The sequence below is a fragment of the Danio rerio genome, chromosome 15 (assembly GCF_049306965.1).
Source record: "Danio rerio strain Tuebingen ecotype United States chromosome 15, GRCz12tu, whole genome shotgun sequence".
Lineage (NCBI taxonomy): Eukaryota > Metazoa > Chordata > Actinopteri > Cypriniformes > Danionidae > Danio > Danio rerio.
The window spans coordinates 25,470,810-25,492,937 of record NC_133190.1 but is presented as its reverse complement, the minus strand read 5'-3'; the positions used below and the strand labels follow the sequence as shown (position 1 = coordinate 25,492,937).

General features: G+C 35.8%; 1 protein-coding gene across 8 annotated transcripts in view; it reads right to left on the bottom strand.

Moving 5' to 3' along the window:
* grik4 (glutamate receptor, ionotropic, kainate 4) overlaps positions 1 to 22,128 on the bottom strand; it is a 647,232-nt gene that overhangs the window by 162,676 nt on the left and 462,428 nt on the right. For all 8 annotated transcript variants that reach the window (XM_073923686.1, XM_073923682.1, XM_073923683.1 and 5 more), the window contains one exon: positions 19,401 to 19,454. In XM_073923686.1, the coding sequence (XP_073779787.1) occupies positions 19,401 to 19,454 (54 nt within the window). The remainder of the gene's footprint in view (positions 1 to 19,400; positions 19,455 to 22,128) is intronic.

Genomic DNA, 22,128 nt, shown 5'->3' with positions numbered 1-22,128 from the left:
AAAAGATCATTTGAATAACATTCAGTGTTCACAACATAACATAAAGTGTTCACAATAAAAGGATCTAAAAATGCTTTAACTATTTATTTGGTTTCCTAAGTCCTATTTAGGGGATTTGTTCTTAAAGAAAAACTTTTTGGTGAAATAAGCTGGTTTTACAATTCCTCTATTGTTAAAAAGTTGAGTTTTACCCATTTTAAATCCATTCAGGCGATCTCTGAGTCTGGCGAGAGCCTTTTTAGCCTAGCATCAATCATTTAATTGAATTACCATTAACATCACGCTCAAAATGACCAAAAAGTTTTAATAATTAGTTACATAGTTACAGTAGTTACAATAATGTAGTTACATTTTGTGCTGAGACCAGTGAAAAAGTATTTTTCTTGAATTCAAGCATAACCCAGCAGGCGGCAATGTCATAGGACATTAATATCAGGCTAGACTACTAAGGCTATGATGTCAAAATTCAATGTAAAGCGAGAGTCTTCCAATAGCAACGTAAAGCAACGTTGACATTTGGTTGATTTTAGGTTGCAAGTTGGAGCTACACTCAGCAGGACACTGGCCCTCCAGGACCGAATTTGGACGCCCCTGTCTTAAACCAACCTCAAAAACTGTCATTTATTCGTCTGGAATGACAACCAAAATCCAACATCTGATGGACATCATAGTGGTACCATTCACACAATATCAAGCAGCAACATCATTAGACGTTGATATTTGGTTGATTTTAGGTTGGACGTTGATGGCCTGATGTTGGGTTCTGACATCAACTCAATTTTCATTTCCAAACAAAATGCAACATCCCCTCAATGTTGGGGTACAACATCAACCTGACATATTGACATTCTGTGCCAGCTGGGAATAATTAAGGAAATGTACTGCATTACTCTGACAGCAGCAGGAACAATGATGTTGTGCAGCGCTGTTCCATAGTTACCTAGCCGGGGATTTCCAGGTGCTGTTGTTTTAATATCCCTCAGACTTTTATAACACAGCCAAAATAAGGACTATAAAATCAAGAAAGTCAGCTTTAGAACCACTTCAATTAAATATTTCTCATTTCTGAGTGAGCAATCCCTTTTAAAAGCAGTTCTCCAAATAGGAAATTACAGACACTTTAGGAAATCTTTTAAGCCCTTTGACATCTCTTACACCACAAGTATCATCTGATGATGCTGTTTTTTACATTCACTCCCACTAATAGGACAGACCGGTGGGATGCTCAACACATTGCATCATAATGACACAAGGCTCATGATGCTTCACGCTAAATAGAAAGGCTTTCCGGTGATTGCACGATCACGGCTAATTCAGGCGGTGCCATTATCCGAACTGAGCGATTGTTTCTTGATTATTCATGACCTTCTCCTCTACGAGGCCCTTCCCTGCAGCTGGTTTGCTGAATTAATGTTTTGAGGAGCACATGGTCTCTCTCATAAGCCCTTATCAGCCAAATCTGGTAAAGATAGATTTGTAGGGAAGGAATTCATTTGTCCCCTGAGGCCCGCGCGCATTTCCCTGCAATCCATTTAATGACGGCCAAACGATGAGCATAATTGCTCATTAGTCTCTACGGGCCTCACGCTGGCCACCTTACATGTGCATCAGAAGTGAGTAGGACATGTATAAACACACATTCAGGAAAAAATCTAGCAAAATAAAAAGCCTGTTTTTTGATGAAACGAATAAAAGCTAATGCAGCTGATTAGGCCTCTTTATCAGGTCAGTTGTTCATCTCTACCCCTACGTGCGGAGCTGAATTATAGGGGGTAAACAGTGCAGACAGCTTGGGTTGATGAAAGTGGATGGCCTTGGTCAGTTGCCCTGGTTTGGTCTGTCTTTCTTCATTTCCTCTTTTTCAGCTTCCGTGTGGAGATCTTACTATGAGGAGACCCTGGTAGGCTTGCCATTGACCCTGCATAATTCTCTTGCACACACACTCACACAGCACATAAAAGGCCAGTCAGCACTCTCAGTAGAAAGGACACTCCAAAATGAGGCTGTTTTATGCAGCGGGAGATCACAGAGCATGAATAAATGAAGAATGGCAGATGGTCACACACATTCACACAGTAACGCACACATCCATACACCAACAAACGTTTGTCTTATGATGTGCTCTCTTTTAACATTGTTTTCAAATTGAGCCAGTTGTATTTTATTGCCTTACCATAATCCTAACTTCACACACATTTTATTTACAGATATTTTTTTAATATAGTACTTTTATTGTGTTCTTTTTACTATAGGCAGTTAACTCTAGAGTATTTTTAGGGACATGATGAAGATAGCAAAACATGAAAGGTCACTACAGTCAGTTTAATAAAATTTCTCACACATGGGAATTTCGTTTGAGGATAAAAATATTGCATAGAACATAAACGGAACTTACGTTCAGCGCTGAGCTAATCAACACTACTTTGAGGTACAGTACTAATAATTGATCACACTTAAATGTGAAATTGTGCAAATGTGATAGCACCTTAAAGAGGGTCTCGACTCAAAAATTTAAATTCTATAATTTACTCACATTTGACTTGTCACAAACCATTTTGAGTTTTTTTTTGAAAGAAGATATTTTAAAGAATGTTGAAAAAGTAAGCATTGACATCCATAGTAAAAAAAATACATATACTATGAAAGTCAGTGGTTACAGGTTTCCAACAGACTGTCAAGAGTAAACTTACAAAACGACCATAAATTAAGCATTGTAATAACATAACAATTGATTTAGATTAAGCAACAACAACAACAACAACAACAACAACAACAACAACAACCACCTTGCACCATGTTCTCATTTCAGGTTATTTGACAACTGCTAGAATACTTTATGGATTGAATTTCAATTGTTGTTAAATTAAAAGTAGTATTCACAAAATAGCAGTAATAAATAAATAAACAAATGTAAAACCATGAGATGTGTGATTTACAAATAGATGACTGTAATACTATTATAACGTGATCTTGTAAGACGACAATGTGCTGTTTCAGTTGAAATGAAGCTGGTGTCCAGCTGCTCCACAACTTGCTGGGGAAAGTAGCTAGCTACTGGAAAATCTATGTTGTATCATAAGTAGCTGAACAGCTACTTAAAAATGTAGCTAAGTTATTAGCTAAGCTATTTGTAGCTCGGCTACTTGTAGCTAGCTACTCCCAAAACTGCAAGTTGCCTTAATAATTGCAAAACACATATATTTATTTTCCTTTAGCTTATTCATCAGGGGTCATCACAGTGGTATGAACTGCCAACTTCTCCAGCATATGTTTTATGCTGCGGATGCCTTTCCAGCTGCAACCCATCACTGGGAAACCACCATAGACTCTCATACACACTCATCCACAACAGACAATTTAGCTTACCCAATTCACCTATAGTGCATGTCTTAGGACTGTGGGGGAAACCGGAGCACCTGGAGGAAACTCAAGTGAACACAGGGAGAACATGCAAACTCCACACAGAAATGCCAACTGACCTAGCCAGGATTCGAATCAGCTATCTTCTTGCCATGAGGCAACAGTGTTAACCACTGCGGCACCGCGCTGCCCCACTAGCCATATAATTTATAGCATAAAAGTAAAACAAACATTTCACATAAAACTCACCAAAATCATATTCATGACGGCTGAAAGGAATCTTCAGTACTGACTTCCAGCTCAACAACGACTATTAACTGTTAACCAATACCAGCATTTTTCCAATTAATGAAAAATTATTAATTTATGCAAAGAAAGAAAAAACGTTAGGAACAAGTGAATGTTTGATAACCATATGACAGCAGAATTTACATTCTTCTGGAAGTGAACTACTCCTTGACCTACTGTACATGTTACATACACATAATACACAGACATGTTTGAAAGGTTTACCTAATGACAACAACTTGATAAACACCACGAAACATGCTTTAATGTCAGCGGTAACCAACCCATCAGCTTGGTGACAAGATGCATGCAACTTTTCTTTCAGTCCCCCAACAGCAACTTGAAATGATTAAAAAACAAATTACACAGGCGAGTGGCATGGCAGCCCATTCATCAGTGTCATGTGAGGCTGGGCCTCGTGGGTTCTGAGAAGTCTTCGAGAGCAGCCGGTAATGACAAAACCATGCTTCAGGCTCTATAGCTGAAGGTGCTGCTGACCAACTATTTATTCGGTCTACTTATGCGAAAACATCCAAAGATGCTCTTCTTCGTTTCCTTCCTTCCTGTCAATGTCTTCCGTCTGATCCCGGATCCCACCGGAGCCCAAATCACAGCCTGTTACCTTGTGTCCTCTGCTTTACCTCTGAACACAAGCTAATGTTTGCTCTCCGTGAGGATGACTTCAAAAGGCTTTCAAACAATGGTTCCTGCTGTTTACAAACCGTGAAGAATCCTTCCCTTTTCACATTTATCTTTAACTTAAAAAAACAAACCTCTCTGTAATTCCAACCTGCTGGTTAATGCTTCAAAATTTAAACGGTGGTACAAATAACAGAAAGAGAAACTGGTCTTGTTAATTACAGTTAGACCAGCAAACACATTAGTGTTTGAAGGTGCTGTAAATTGTCTTGTGTGTAATTCAGCACTCTGGCTCGTTTTCACAAAACCTGGCCCAAAAAGATAGCATGTTTGTGCTTTATACCTTTAAATAAGCTACATGTCTTTTGTTGTTTTATTGTGGCTGTAAACACATTTTACGTCAGTCACAGTGCTACAATATTTTTTTTTTTCTGTAAGCAACTTCTCCTTTGGAACGACATGCAAAATATTTCCACTAGCTGTCAGATAGCGCTGAAAAAACACTTGTTTCTTTGACAGCACTAGAATTTATGAACTGCTTGGTAAGAAAGAAAAAAAACAAACAAAAAGAAAACAAAATTGAGGCTTGAAAGTACTGTATCAGGCAATCAGAAAACTTGGAAGGTTTTTTTTAATCAAATCTGAGAGAGTTCTTTCCCTGCACTGAGAGCTTGTTCACCCAAAACTCTAAACGGCTATAAAGAGATCAAAAAATAAATCCATATGAACTGAACGGTTCAATCCGATTCTTCTGAAAAGACACGATTGCTTTACAAGATGAGCAGCTTTAATTAAGTCATGTCTTTCACATATAAACATCGATTCGTATACATTTCAAACAGCATTTCTGCACGCTTGAAGCCCACTTCATCAAGGGGACGCCGATTGTAGGGTGTTCTACATCAAAGTGAACATCTGAATGCCTTCATAAAGGGCCCTTCCAATGCAATAATCACTTTAAGGAAATACGTTATTTATGGTCATGTGACCCAGACTGGCGAGACCTATTTATTTTGGTCACACTTTACAATAAGGTTCATTAGTTAACGTATTTACTAACATAACCTACGTATGAACAATGCTTGTACAGCATTTGTTAATCATAATTCAATGTTTACTAATGCATTACTAACATCCAAAGTCATGATTGTTACCATTAGTTAATGCACCGTGAGTTAACAATGAACAACTGTACTTTAATTAACTAATGTAAACTAACATGAACAAATGCTGTTATCAATGTATTGTTCATTGTTTGTTTATGTTAGTAAATGCATTAAGAAACATTAACTAATACAACCTTATTGTAAAGTGTTACCTTTATTTTATATTTACAAATGGTGAGAAAATTTTGAATGATTCAAGCTGTTTTGCTTTGCTATATATTACAAACATATAAGTTAAAGCAGTTAGCAAAACCTAGTTTTATTGTGTGTTCCCTAATAACTTATAGTTATGAGTGTTTCTTTAGAATAGTGTTTATTTCATAACATTATTTATTACTAATTATCGACATAGGCTAAGGTGTAATTAGATCAGGATACATTTAAGAATGTAATGAACAATTACATACAACAATTAGCTTGTTCAATAAATCTGCAGGCCTCCTGACAAATTCCATTTTTGGTCTGTGTTGTTTGCAGGGTGTTTCTGTATTTGACAGACTTCTCTGCATTTGGTTACATTGTGGATATTTGCAATGTGTTTCTGTATCGCATAATAAATATTTTGTAAGATTATAAATATTTCTGGAGATTTTACTGTATTTTGTGGCATTGTAATTATTTCCAGTGCATTTCTATGTTTGATTGCATTGTGCTTTTCTGTATTTGGCTTTATTATTTGTTACTATTTGTCATCACACTAAAAAAGATGCTGACTTAATGCTAATGATAATGCTGTTTTTCTGGTATTTTGCTAGTTGCATTATTTTTTTTCAGTTGCAGTGCACTGAGCTATTAATTCTGAGAATTTAAGTTTATTAAGTTCAAAGCAGAGATAAAATACACACATACATTTTGTGAACACATAATTTAAAACTTGTACGTACTTGGCGATGTGGCATTCTCCTGTGTTTAATAAAATGTAAACAGTCTCCAAATATAGCTCTCCTACACTCTCAGAAATAAAGCTACAAAAGCTGTGACCGAGGCAGTATTTTCTCAAAAGTTGCACTTTTTAGCTACCAAGACTTTTTTTTGTACCTTTAAGGTACAAGGTAAGGTGTTTTGTAGTTTTATTTCTAAAAGTGTATTCTGTCATCAGTTATTCACAATCATATCCTTCCAGAATTTTAGAACCTTTGTAGTCCTACACCACAATCACAAAAATGATATTTTAAATGGTTTTAGTCAATACACAAAAGGTCAATGGTGTCCAAACCGAATTTTGGTTGATTGAGAAAAAGAGTCATACAGGTTTGAAACGGCATGAGGGGCAGCAAATGATGTCTGTTATTTATTTTGGTGAACTAACCCTTCAACTTGACATGTCATTACAAATCACAGTGGTCAACGGTACAAAATGCTAAAACAAACAGTGGGGTATATCACAACTGTCAAAAACATCTGTCTACCCACCTGAGACAAGAATATATCCTGCACTAATTACCGCTGACTTCTCATTTCAGTATACTGTCAAAAACTTGAAGTATGGGATTGTAGATCCAGAACATAAAACTGACTCAAGCAGTCAGTATAACTGTCATCTGCATAATTTAGGTTAAGGAGTTGGTTTACCTGAACTTTCTTTTCTTTTCTTTTTTTCAAACACACACTATATATATAGAATCTATATATATAGAAGAATGCTGATAGCTGGGACTCTTCAATAGCATGAAAGAAATATACACTAACTGACATAAGTATTGTAGCCTATCCAAGTTTTAGGAACAACAAAAAATAAGTTAACTTATAGTTGATCATTTGGTATCAGACGTGGCCTATATTAAAGGCAAAGTCCTCTAGATTTAGTTTATTTTCCCAAAATAAAATATGTTCATGCCTTGATTTTTAAATATTTAATTAGGACAGTAAGGTCATAATTAATATTATGTATGACTTCTACGATCTTGAACAACTGCTTCCATACTGTACATCTCTGCAATGACTCAAATAACGTATTAATAAAGTCATCTTGAATGGCAAAGAAAGTGTTCTAGCAGGACTTCCAGAGTTCATCAGTATTCTTTAGATTCATATTCAATGCCTCCTCCTTCATCTTGCCCCAGACATGCTTAATAATTTTTATCTCTGGTGACTGGGCTGGCCAATCCTGGAGCACCTTGACCTTCTTTGCTTTCAGGAACTTTGATGTGGAGGCTGAAGTATGAGAAGGAGTTCTCTCCTGCTGAAGATTTTGACCTGCCCTCTGGTTAGTAATGTAATGGGCAGCACAAATGTTTTGATACCTCAGGCTGTTGATGTTACCATTCACTCTGCAGATCTCTCGCATGGCCCATACTGAACGTAACCCCTAACCATGATTTTTCCTTCACCAAACTTGACTGATTTCTCTGAGAATCTTGGGTCCCTGCAGGTTCCAATAGGTCTTCTGCAGTAATTGTGATGATTGGGAGGCAGTTGAACAGATGATTCATCAGAAAAATCAACCTTCTAACACTTATCATTTGTGTTTAACAGAAGAAGAAATTCAATAGAGTAAACAATAGAGTGAGTAAATGAATAAAATAAGTTCCTTTCTGAAACTATCACTATAAGACAAAAAAATCTGTCTTTGTTATGCTTGTGGTTAATATACGATTAATAGGAACCCCAGGTTCCTAATGTCCATAATTAGGAGTCTGAGGGTCACTCGTCAACTTTTATTTCCATGATCACATGCTCGACTCTGGAAACAGGTGACGAAGGCAAACAATCTCTGCCATGTGTTTTAACAGATGTCTCAAAACTGAATTGACGCATTTGTAGTAAACAATATTTTCTGAGAATGTGCGCAGGAAGGTTATATAATAACACCAGTGCAAACTTTCTGATCTTCAGAGGTTGTTCAATAAAATCAGATCTCTAATGTGCGCTGGTCTCATTGGCACACCTCTTTCATTTAAACGCAGCGCAAAGGCCAAATCCCAGGGTGACAGTCAAACACAGATGAAAATGTTCGTCACTCTGTGAAGCGTTATTGCCTGCACAAATCACAAAGCAACAGTCCCTTTACTGCTCACCTGTACGGCAGTCACCACCAAAGAGAATACATCTAGTAATTAGAGCAAAATGGCTTCGCTCCTTTCCTTTCATTATCGCAATTAACCTACTGAACCTCATCTCTAACAGAGGGGGGGAAGGATGTTGTATCAAATTACAGGGACGTTTCATAGCAGCGGTAGCTCTTGCTCTTCCTGTGTGATAATGAGGACGAGATCGGAATTGATATGTAACATCTGAAAAGTAAAGATTCAGGAAAAAAAAGCTGAAAACTACATCGAATGAAGCCAGAGATGGAGAAATTGGAGCACTTGAAGGAAATTCTTGAGAACATGTGGTGGGAGTTTTTCTTAATTAAACTGTAGCTAATAAAAGGTAGATGATCACATTATTGTTATATATAATATTGAACTTTTTTATTTTCCTGGAAGCCGTGATATCTTTCTGCTGATAGGCAAATCATCTACTGTAAGTTCACTCAATAGTTGATAAATTTTGCACTATTTCTTACCACATTTCTTACAATAACAATTTTCATAGGCCTGTTATAAATGGAAAATTAGCATCACACTTTATTATAAGGAACAATTATCATAATTAACAAACAATTAACTATGCATTTTTGCCCAATAAACAAATTTTTAGCTGCTTATTAATGATTTTTAAAGTAGTTGGGATTAATTGGGGATGTAGAATAAGATGATGCAGAATACGTACTTGTTAAGCATTAATTAACAGTAGAGACGCACGGGTAAGCCTAATCCGCAACTTCATATTATTTTTCCACCTGCCACCCACATGCACATGTAGTTTTATCAGATATATATATTTTATATATACATAAATTATATATATAAATATTATATAAATTCTTTGTTTTAAGCATGATAATAGGTCAGCGTGGATCGTTCGTTATTAACAGCTGATTCAGTGAGCTAATCTTTGCATCTCTGATAAAATAATACGCTGTTTTTCCTAACCAGCCATAGCCTGTTGCTTTGACACAAACTGTTTGGTGATGGGCTATGATAGCATCAGCATCAACTGCACCATACTTGGCCCCGATGTTCATTGGTCTTTGCGCTACTTGGAGGAATCCTTTTCCAGAGACAACTTTGAAGGGGCGTATGTCAAGGCAGCACAGGTACACACATGCATCTACGAGACTAGACTTAACTTCCAGTGGTATTTTTTACTGTCTCGACAAATGTAAGATCTTAAAGTGCTTGTCTGACTTTGACCTGACTGGCCTTTTGATTTATCACACACATGATGTTTGATATAGACCCTTTTCACATTTCAGGGTTTCTTAGTAGAGGAAGTCGTCATAGTTGGGAAAACTTATAGCACAGTGAATGGGAGAATACAACAAAAATGAATTTTTACAATCTTTTTGCTCAAATAACAAAATAAAAACTAAATGGTGTTATCAAGACTTTCATAAAAAAGAAAAAAATGTGTTAGACTGATGATGGCAGCCAAATTTACTGCCCTGTCCACATAGATGCTGCATTAGAAAAAGCCTCACACAAAGTGTTAAAAAAAAATTTAAAAAAAATAAAAATATTAAAAATTTTCAAGGACTTAATATGCTGATCACTGTTAAATGCGTCATAAAAGGCTTGTGAAAAGGGTCCATTTAAGGTACAAGTCTTCTGGCTTTCATATACATACAGCACTTCACAGCCAATGCATATTACATACCCAGCACTTGATTCATCCACGTTATCTACTTCGCTAAAATGCTCTGACATGAGACTTTTCTTTCCTTCCTTTTGTTTTGTTTTTAAGTGTCCTTTTTAAATTTCCTGCGGATCTGTTTCACCTCCATTTCTGCTTTAACAAATGGAAAAAAAAAATACATTTGTATTTTACAGAATATGTTTAAAAAATACTGGATGATATTATTGTTGTCAGATTAAATTATTTTATTTTATTTCATTTTATTTTGCATGATTGTGGCTTAAAAACCTTCTGAGATCCCGCCCATTGACTTGTGTCTTCTGTAGTGGACATTGTGATTTCATTCATTTTCTTTGAATTTTTTGAGCTACTCTGTCAAGTCCTGTTGTATTGTTCAAATGACATCCTGGGCTTTCTAGTGATAGGTCATTTGATTGGCTGGCATGCTAGGAACCACCTCTTACACTGCATCCAAAATGGCCGACATACAAGCAAGCACATTTTATCGGAAGGAGAGAGGCATGTAAAATTTTGCTTTTTAAATGTTTTTATTATTATTATTATTAAACATATATTTGTTTATTAACAATTACAATACATTTAGCTTTCAAAGCTGTTAAATTGTTTGTTTCAAAATATCATCTTTTTTTTTATGTCAACTATAATTATTAATTACAAATTTATGAAGTTATAAATTACATTAGGATGGTCCTGGTGTCCACCAGGACCATCTTAATGTAATTAATAACTGCATGCTGTAGGAGGCAGAACTGAAGCAGAGAGGATTCTTTATAAGATATTTGAGGGAGACTCTGACTAAAAGTCTGACAATCAGACAATTAAAGAATTAAAGACAATTAGAAAATGACAATCAGTTTTAAATCGCTTTTTTTGTTGAGTTTGTTTTGGACTAACATCACTTCTTTTTCCCCCCTTTTTTCCCCTATATAGCCATATCCTGCAGTTTTGTTGTCTGAGTAATTTCAAACTAAAATGGTCCTGTGGTCCACTACAGTGGACATGCAGTAAAATATATATAAAAAAAAAAAAAAGAAAATGTAAAAACTCTAAATTGTAAAATTTTTTATTAACCTAAATGATGTAGGAAATCACAGAAAAAACAAACACACACACACAAAAAAAATCATTGGGTCTCAGGAGGTAAAGATTAAGCACTGTCGACTGCTTTTATTGCTGATTTATGAAGTTTATATGCTATAAATCATCCCTGTCAAACCTCCCGGTTTTCCCAGGATTCTCCCATATTTTACAGTTCTATGCAGCTATCATTCCATAAAGGTATTTTCCCATATTTCTCCTGTTTTTTTTATCTTTCTATGAAGGGTGGCAATAAACATTACATAGCCGATCCTCTCTATACACAACCCATATGTTCTGTGCTTTCAAATTGTTTAGGCATGAAAACACTCCAAAATAAAAATGGCAGGATTCCCTTCCTTTCCATTACAGGCACTATTGCCCCTCCAATGCAATCCTCAATACAGTCATTCCATGTAGCAGTGAGTGACTGTCAGACACACTCCATACCAAGGGAGGAGGATCCCTTTTTTTCACATCCATATTTTGATAGGTATGTACACCACCCAACATGCTCTGAGCAGGAATCAAACTGGCAACTTTCTGCATGAGAGACTAAAGACCATGGCCTTAATCTTTCCTAATTAGAAAGAATCTGTACTTGTATGCCTAATAATTATTTTTAAAAAAGCTGCCCGAGTTGCCAAAATGGGCTCCAAGTGTGTTCCTTAATATTTATCGCCATTTAAATTCTATCTTCATTTACACACTCGAATATCCTTCCAAAGCCCAGATGACCTTCTTTCTTCCTAGAATTTCAGAAGATATATTGAAGGACAGTGTGAACCAAACAACATTTGGTTTTCAAACATTTCAACATGTTTTAACATTTCAAATGTGAAGCTCAGTGACTTCCACTGAATAAAAAACACTTTCTAAAAATATAGTCAGATTCACACAGAAGATATTTTGCAGAAAATAGGGGGAAAAAAGTAAACCAAGGTTTGGAAGGACATGAATAAATAACTGCGCTAGAAAAGAGCACTTTGGCCAAAGGTTTGTATGTGTACTGTCACAACTAATGATTGATTTCTCCAAATGATTCACAAGCAGCAGGTGAGCATGATTCACAGCTTGTCTGGACACCGTGAAGTCCTGATTTACATTTGCCGCGAGAGAAGCGCTGCTGTAATGCACAGAAACAATATATCTGAGCGGAGATCCCACGGGGACTTGAATTATTCCCATGACAGATGGATTCAGGTGAGATGACAGAGATGTAAAGCCGCGTGTGGGTGTGATGTTTTGGCCTCAGTTCGCAGCCAGATCAGAAATTGCCTTTGAAAAATGCCCCGCCCCCAGCACAGTCATAAATTGGCCTCGCTTATCAGCAAACCGATTCCATCTCTCAAAGTGCCTTGGGTCTCGTCTACATCTAAAGAGGCCATCTATCCATCCATCCATCCATCTGCTTTTATCCTGGGTATGTTTTAAAATGGAGGCAAGTGAGTTTGGCGGCCATGATGGTGAGGCCTCCAGCCAGCTACTTTCCAGGTAGTCTCAGCTCTCAGATCTTACGCCCACTGACTGCTGGCTGAAAGTCTGATGCACACAAAACTGGAAACATTTCAGGAGTTTTGAAGCTATTATCTGACTGAAATCTACAGGAATTCCAAGGACATGTTGTTTTCTTTAAAGGTCCACAGGGGGAACAAAGCCATTGTGTTGGCTAAGCCCTTCATGAAAGAAACCCACATGAAAAAATATACCATAATCGTTTATAGTCAATGCAGTGACACTTTACTTGAAGGAGGTCATTTTAAGACTGCCATGAAGCATTTATAATCAAGACTTGACACATTAAATGAATATGAAGGAGATTTCATGCATGCTTATGACAATTGCTCTGTTATGTCATTTTAAATGCAAAGATGACATAGTTTGAGATGTCTTAGTTATGACAACTTGACATTAACAAGAAAACATCACTTGTCATAAATCCGCCATAAACATGATTGTCATGAAGCCATTGTAATTGTGTCATGAATATTTTTATTCTTTTTTTTTTCAGTGGAAGAAGCTGAATGTCTTTAAATTTTGTGTCAAATATATTTTTTAACAGCGTCATTCATTTTCAATGATATTTAATGACAAATTTAATTTGTACCACTGTAGTTGAGGTCAAGAAAAACAAAAATTAAGCTGTTATTGATCACAATTGTATGTTATAACTAGGCCCAGACAGAAACTGCAGACATTTATTGCTATTGCTGCAGAGAATTTTGTAAACATCTAGGGATTTATGCGGAATGATTTCAGGAGTATCATAACTAAAAAATTAATATATCAAATAAAAAATAACATCTTTTTAACTTGCATTTAATGTTTACAATGCAAATCCAATTGGATCCATTTATTTGGTAAACAAAGCAAATCTGCGGATTTCTGCACGCACAGTTTCCGTGTGGGCCTAGTTATAAGCATGCATAAAACCACCTTCATATGCATTACATGTCATGTCATGTAAACAACCTCTTCAAGTAAAGTGTTATCATAAAATCTATATTGTTTTAAAGTGTTTTATACTATGGTGTTTTATAAAATGTATTATTGTGTATATTATAGTATTTACAGCTCTTTGTTAATAAATGCTTCAGTATTAAATATAAATATACAATTAAAAAAATTACTGTATATTTAATTCGTTTTCTTGTCGGCTTAGTCCCTTTATTAATCCGGGGTCGCCACAGCGGAATGAATCGCCAACTTATTCAGCAGGTTTTTACGCAGCGTATGCCCTTACAGCCGCAACCCATCTCTGGGAACACTGTATATTTACTATATTTAACTATATTTACATTATACAACTACCCTGTTAAAACAAATCCGTTATTTTAAGGATTTTTGTTTTTTTGGCCGCTGGGGTGCTGTTAAAAAAAAGTAAAATAACGGCCATCAAATTACAAACATTTACCATAAAATAAAGGATGTTAAAGTACAGAAATTTCCTAAAATTAAATTTTTTGGTAAATTGGTGCAATTTATCATCTTTTACTTTACGGTAAATTTTTGTAATTTAACTGCTGTTGTTTTACCTTTTTTACTGGCACCCCAGCTGCTGAAAAATAAATTTGTTTTTACAGGGTAGTTATATATAGTAAATATAGTTAAATATAGTAAATATACAGTGTATATTTAACAGATAAACCTAGAACTATACACTATAATATACATATGTTTTACCACAGTAAACGGTGTATATATACAGTACACTATTGCTGTAAAAAGTTAGCACCATACAGTACTGGGTAACTTGTTCATATTACTTTTCTTGATCACATCAAAAATATAATTATCATGACAGATTAATTCAGGTACTTTAGTGTAGTTCAAAGCACTATAGTGTTTACTTTAAATTACAAGTATTGTTTATGTGGGAAGCCATCATGCTTAATAGAATCACCTTAATGCATTGTCAAACGTGGTGTTATTTTACATAAGCCAGCTGAGAATCAATTACTGAGAGAGTCCTTTAATGTAAGTGCTGGTGAGTTATTATAGGACATTGACATTTCCATGTCCCTAAACGTAACACTGATCAAAACAAACTGTGATTGGCTGCTTGCATGTAGTCAGACTGCCACTTGCCTAATTGGACAGCCAATGAAAGCATCAATAGAGTCTAGACCTTCTGCCATCAGTCTGAAAGTTTTTCTTTACAAGACTTTTTTGGTAAGGTAGAGATATGTTGAATCTGCAGTAACATAAAACTCCTTTAACTCAAATCTCACAGTCTTTATTTATTTTTTTACATTGGTCCATTTAAAACTGTTTGCCTTAAGGTAAAAACATACCACCATTCCTGCTGCTGTCACACAAAGGACAACAACGTAGAAGTCAAAACACCATTCATTTGGTGTTTTGACCAATTTCCACAGGGAAATTGATTTTCTTACAATAACTTTTAAAGACAGACCCACTGTGAGCTTCAAGGTTGTTAATCGATGGTATTTGAAGCCTTCTGTTCATATTACTTCCCTTTTTAAAAAAAAAACAAAAAGTTTATACTAGCAGAATTAACAGTGAAAACCAAAGTTATTTATTATGTTGTACAAACATTCTTTGGCAAAATACTTTGTAGACTTAAACTTTGTAAAAGTTCAGATTGCCCTAAACAATTGTAAAAACCTCTAACCTCCAAACTCTAGCAAATTATGATATCTGCTAATGCATCTATACATTTTTAATCTCATTTTTAATCCTCAATCTAACCCCAGACTCAAATCTTTACAACAAAGCTAAAGCATAAACCCCATAACCCCAAAGGACAATCAAACATTAACGCATTTTAATATAATTTTCATGCCGAAACACAAAATAATACTTACAGTATGTTAATGTTTATTCTCCAAGTAAAATAGGAGCAAAATATTTGTTGGAACAAGGACGATCCAGCCCTTGCAGATCGCTGGTATTTACACGGATCGCATACGGACTACAAATCCACCATTTTATGGAAAGTATGTTTTTACTTGTCATGCACCACACACACACTACCGGTTCCTGATCTAGACTGATACACACAGGCTGACACAGCTGGTGGATCTTTACAAACTGATTACATGGACTTTTAATACAGCGCACATACACACTTCATTGCTGAGTCTTGTTACTGTATCTGTTTAGTACATTAAAATGCGTTGCCTTTGTATTGCTTTGCCGTGTTTTTAACCCTTGCCTTGTTTGTTTGTTTTAAGTTGTCTGCTGCCTGTTATTTTGACTACTACTCTGGATTGCCCTTACACATCTGTTTGCTCCTGTGTTGATCATTGCTTGCCTGACCATCTCTATCTCAATAAACCTGCATTTGGATCCGCACACCTGTTATCAGCGTCCACTGTCACTGTTACAACTTAACTTTTACAATTAATCACAGTTTGCTTACTTAATAATTATAAGGCAACACATGTATACTCTTGTTTTAAAGTTGTTAACTAATCACTTTTTACAGTGTACATCCGATGATGAGTTTGAGTTCACTTAACTTTCACTTACCTGCATATATGAGTGAAGTAAACTAATGCATTTTTTTAAACAATTGTACAGTGTATAGACATAAAATAAACTCTTGCTGTTTCTGTAAATTAAAACATTACTTTAAATGAATAGTTGTACACAGTATTTCATCATTTTAAATTTGCCTGTGATTTGCAATGTTTCATAGTATTATGGTACTTTCCCTCAATGAAACTGTTTAATAAACCTTTCATAAACTTAAACTTTTTCTAAACTTATACCTTTGTCCTTGTATTTAATTTTAAAATATATATATATATTATTTTTACTTCAACTAAAAGTTTGTTATGCCATGACTCACTTTACAGCTGGTGGGTTTGTTTCAAGGGGGATTTAACAAAGACTTTCAAAATATTAAAGGGAAAATAAATAGAAAATGACCATAAATTATAACTAATGCACTTTATGAAGCACTATAACTTCAGCAAAGTTTGAATTTTTGAATAACTTTCTTAGTTTTAATTTAAAGTTCATGTTGTGACTCACTTTACAACTTTTGGGTTTATTTCAAGGGGGATTTAACAATGACTTTTTCAAAATCTTGAAATAAAGGTGTAAAATAATTAGAAAATTTGCACAACATGCTCTTTATGAAGCATGACTTCAGTCATTTTTCTACAAGCGCTTCATTTTGGTAACCGCTGATCATTCTGCTACAAAAGACATTTTGCAACATGGCAGCTATACCCAAAGGAGTCAATCTCACCATACCAAAGCTTTTCAGCAATTCCACCTGCACCATAAAGTGCTTCATTACTCCCCAGAGCATGGCCAGACCTGAAGCTGAAGAGCTCTCTCTGAGTCATTTACTGATTACTGGCTTTCTGATGGATGTAGTGCGTTTCTGACAGGTTTTTTTTCACACTGTGATAATGGCGTAATGAAACACCAGTGTATGGATGTAAGGATGGTGTGGCGTTGGTGTACGATGGAGGCAAGAGAGACTAAATAAGTGAAGGAAAGCAGCGTGGTGAAATGAAGTGGCTTCTTTAAATTAGGTTGGAGTGTGCTGAAGTGTGTCGCTTTGTTCCACACTGAGTGGCTGCTCTTAAAGCGCTCTGAACTTAAAGCCGTATCAGATGAAAAAGTTTTGAAAAATCCATCCTGGTTTGTTATTTCTAGCACACTTCAGCATGAAACAGAAAGATTGAAATGGAAGCATCAAAGATACTGTTTATAGGATACTTAAATCAACGGAGGCTGGTGGGGGTCAGGATCAGTACAAGTGTTATTTTAACATGGAGGCGTCATCATTTTAGCCACTACTTCTCAGACTTAAAAAATGTTAACTTTATTGTTTGGGTTTGTTTTTCTCTTTCTGAAAATGTCCCTGGCCCTGATGTGTGTTCTTACACAAGTTGAACAAGATGTATAGTTTGTTTTATGTACAAGTAACTAGCAATCTAGCAAGGGTGATGGTGCTGTCTATTCAGATGTAAGGCCTGGAAATGAAATTATTTCAGTGCTTCATTGTGTAAGGAAAATGTACAAATAAGGAGAAAGTAAAATGTACTTGATGCAGATTCTTGTAAAGTAAAATTTCTAAACAATGTTACTTTTACAGAACTTAAAATAGCAAATCTGACTTTATTCCATAAATGAAATTTACATTAAAAACCTGAGCTCAAAAGAAATCCGTAACATTCTTAAAAAGAAGGAAGCAGTTGTTTCTTCATTATACAGTGTTCAGCATTCTGTAAAGAAGGACACCCCTCACTAATCTCTCTGTTAAACTAATATTTTCTATAGGATGTTTAACGATATTATACGTGTACATATACATTAGTTAAGTCAGTTCTGAAGCCAAATCTGGAGCTTATCTAACAAAATAACTTCTGATAACTGTCCAAAAATTAGGAAACCAAATCTGCATGTTTGTATATATATATTTGTAATTTATTTTGTAATATTTTGCATTAAACTGAATGTAATAGTTTTTGGTTTTAAAATGTTTGGTAAGTATAATGAGTATTAAAAAAAGTAACAAATATGTTTTGTTTAAATGCACCAAAATATATTATTTCACTCAAAAATTGATAAAAATATTCATTTTCAATACATGGGGTGTACTTATTTATGATGAGCACTCTGGACTTTTGCCAACAACGAGTTTTTATTCTTGCAACCTTACAGTGTGGCTCTATTTATTTATTTTACCAGGAATGTCCCACGGAGATGCAATATCTTATCTACCAAGGAGTCCTGGTCAAGACAAGCAACATATACTGTAGTAGCATGTAGGACAGAGTTACCAAAAAAAAAAACCATGTCACAACAACTCGCCGCTGTCGCCACTGACTTACAGGGTTCAGGACATGTAGAGCTGCGCATCGACGGATTTGCTCTTCAGTGTTTGGACTCTCAGCAGTAAATATTAAACCACACTGAACTGAACTAAACTTAAACTCTGAAAACGAAACTGACACTGTTTCAATCTAATATAATCTTCTATGTGAAGCTGCTTTGACACAATCTACATAAAAAAATAAATATGAATTGAATTGAATTAAACACATTGACACACACAAAAATAGTATAAACCATAATCAAGTGTTAAAACGTGCACTGTTCTAAATTGACAGTCTTTAAAATATAGTGATAGATACAGATTTCATAAGGAGTATGTCTTGAAGCTCATTCCATATATATGAAGCATACTTAGAGAATGCAGATTGACCTAACTCTGTGTGAAATAATGGAATCTTAAGTAAGAGTATATCTGCTGATTTGGTATTGTAAGTATTTAAACAGTACTCCAACAGATAAGATATATACTGTCATAATTTACCAAATAAAGCACCTTAACTGTAATGAAGTCCATTCTGTCACTTTTTATAAATTACACGGATGTGTGCATGCACTTGAATGAGTGACATATCTTAAGGCACTTTGATAAACAATATCCAACTTTTTTTAAAAACATTCAGAGGAGCGTGCATATAAATTATCTCCGTAATCCAATACTGATAGAAGTGTACTCTCAACTAAACATTTTCGAGCAGCAAAGAAGAACACTTAAGCACAACTACATTCAGCTATAGATTCAGGTATGTGACATTTATATGTAGCAACATCATATCTATATAGCAACATTTTCTTGTTTTTTGGTATAGGCACATGCTTAATAAACTCCAGCATTAGACAGCATCTCACCAAGGAAGTCAGGATGTAGGTGTAGTAGACTGACAGCATCCCCAACTCTGAGGCCTGGAAGACAAATGAGAAGAACATTGAATATTTTTTGACAATGCTGGGCTAATTGTAACAGGTAAACATACTGAATCTGCATCACAACCATTGAGAAGGCAAAAGCAAGGTTCACTGCTTTGTAAAACCTGTTCAGAGATGGATGAAAGCTAACAAAAGATTGCCGCTCTGTCATTGCCATCCTATTTATCAATTCTCCTCCGTCTCCAAGGAAACCAGGCAGCAAATACAATATGTCAATCAAATGTCAGGGATAAAAACACTTTCAACAATTATTTCTATGGAAAGAGAACTGAGTAAGAGGGACAGTTTAGAGTACAATAAATGCACAAGACGGAAAGCGATTGAGCGGTGGGGGGTGTTGGTCTTCTTTCTGGCAGAGTGAAATGTTAAATAATGAATTAAAAATTGTATTGATCAAAAATAACCTGCAGTGAAATAGAATCACATTTCCTGGAACAAAAAGAACAGTAAAGTCACTTCATGATTGTTATAAGTTTGACAAATAATTTCTCCAAAACTGCTCTTGCAGATCTTTTCATTAACCTTGCAGCCATGATCAATAATCTCTGGAGTTACAGTGCATACACAGATTTGTTTTTTAGTTATTGGCTGCAGAATGGGAGTGGGTAGAGATGTGCTTGAAGCCAAAGATCTCATTCTGAAAGGAATGGAAATTGGCTTTAACAAATATAATCAATTCTATAAGCTTGTCACGATCTGGTGTTGTTATTGTGTTGCTTTTCGTGTATTTGTGTCATGCAATTGCCCATGTGTTGTGTTTCATGTGCTTGTGTTTGTCATGTAATTCCTTTGTTAACACTTATTTTAGAAATGTTTTCATCTACTCTGGATGATTTTAAGTTCATTTGCTCACTAATGTCTCTGCATTGTCCTCTTTCCATTAGGTGTCAATACGTACTTAAAACAACAAAAAGAAAAAACTGATTTATTTACGACAGCTAAGCAATAAAACAACCAAACAATAAAAAGGTTACTTTATATTAGAAATTAAAGTTTCTAAACCATCCACCCTCTCTTAATTCTCCATCTTTTCTCAGATGAGATGGTGGGCCAAATCAAAAGTTGGTGTACCTTTTTAAAATGTACAAATGTGTACCTTAAAGATCCATATTGATACCTTAAGGATACATATTAGTCCTTAAAAACTACAAAAGTGTACCTCTACAAAAGTGTACCTCTTTTAGGTACTAATATATGCTTTTGAGGTACCAATATGTACCCCTTAAGTACAAATGTGTACCTTTTGAAAAGTACCACCCCAGTGACTGCTCGCGACCTTTATTTCTAAGAGTGTGGATTAGATAGTTGGACTTGTGATCTGAAGTTCGCAATACCAGGGCTGAGGTGAGTACATTTAACAAAACATCGAACCCCCAACTGGCTGCTAACTGCTCCGGGTAGTTCCCTGCTGTGTGTGTGTGTACTTAGATGGGTTAAATGCTCAAATTCAGAGTATGGGCATGAGTATGAGACTTTACTTTTTCGTCCTTTTCACTCAATTAACAATTTAACCCAATTTAACAATAGTCATTAAAAATGTATAGCAAAATATAGCAGCCGACGGGAATAAAAAAAATAAAAATAAAAGAACATTTTTAAACATATTGACCCCAAACTTTCAAACAATAGCATACACAGCTTCTGCAAGCCTGATTAATCGAGAAGTCATTCAGGCACCCCCCGCTGAACAGTTTTTCTCTTTAAAAATAAGCACTTTTGCTCATCCCTACTTTACAATGTGCCCTCCACACTTTTTGTTGGAGCATTATTAATGGTACAGTCCCAACGTTGTGTTCTTTCCGACCTGCGCGACATCTACAACTTACGTGGTGGAGCATAATTTGTAGATACCTCAGATCTGCTGACGGTTGCGGAAGTACCAAATCTGAACTTCCCAAACTCCAGGCATTGTTCCTCTACATTTTCAAGTAGAAAGTCATGCTAACACAGCACTCCTAAGCACCTGCTTGCCTTACTATTCCAAACAGCATCTGTATTATGGCACTCTTACTCCACACCAAGAGTCTTATAATGTCCATCTGCATTTCATTTGACCGGTATTCAAAAGAGAGCGAAAGAGAGAGAGAAAATGGACCACAGGAGTGGAGAGTTTTTCCAGGTTATGATAATTTTGTCCTTGTGTAAAGTATTTTATAATGAAAGATTTTCTCTGCAATTGCCCATGTAATTGAATCCTGTAACTCAAGCTGGTGTGCGAGCCGTGCTGTGAACATTGGCAAACAGCTCTTGCATGCTTGCCCTACACTCACTCCTCGCAAGCTGAACCAGAGCCAACTTTCCACCGCTCTGCCGCATATTCGCTCCAAATACATCCAGAGAAAGAGAGAGACAGACATGAAGTGAAAAATATGAGTGGATGAAACGAAGACAGCGAGACATACTGAAAGAGAGGGGAGAGAAATAGGTTGGAGAGGGTACGGAAAACATAGTAAGGGTGACAAACTGACAAGGAAGCTGCTGTGAACTGTGCAACCCATTGCCGCAACAGCGGTGCTTCTCGTCCATGAGTCTCCATAGCAACAGGGAAATCCAAAGGGAAACCTGTGATGGTCATCGGACGCTTTGATTAAAGAGCAATGGAGTGAGTGTGGAGGGAGAAGCATCCGTTAAAATGTCTGAATATAAGAGA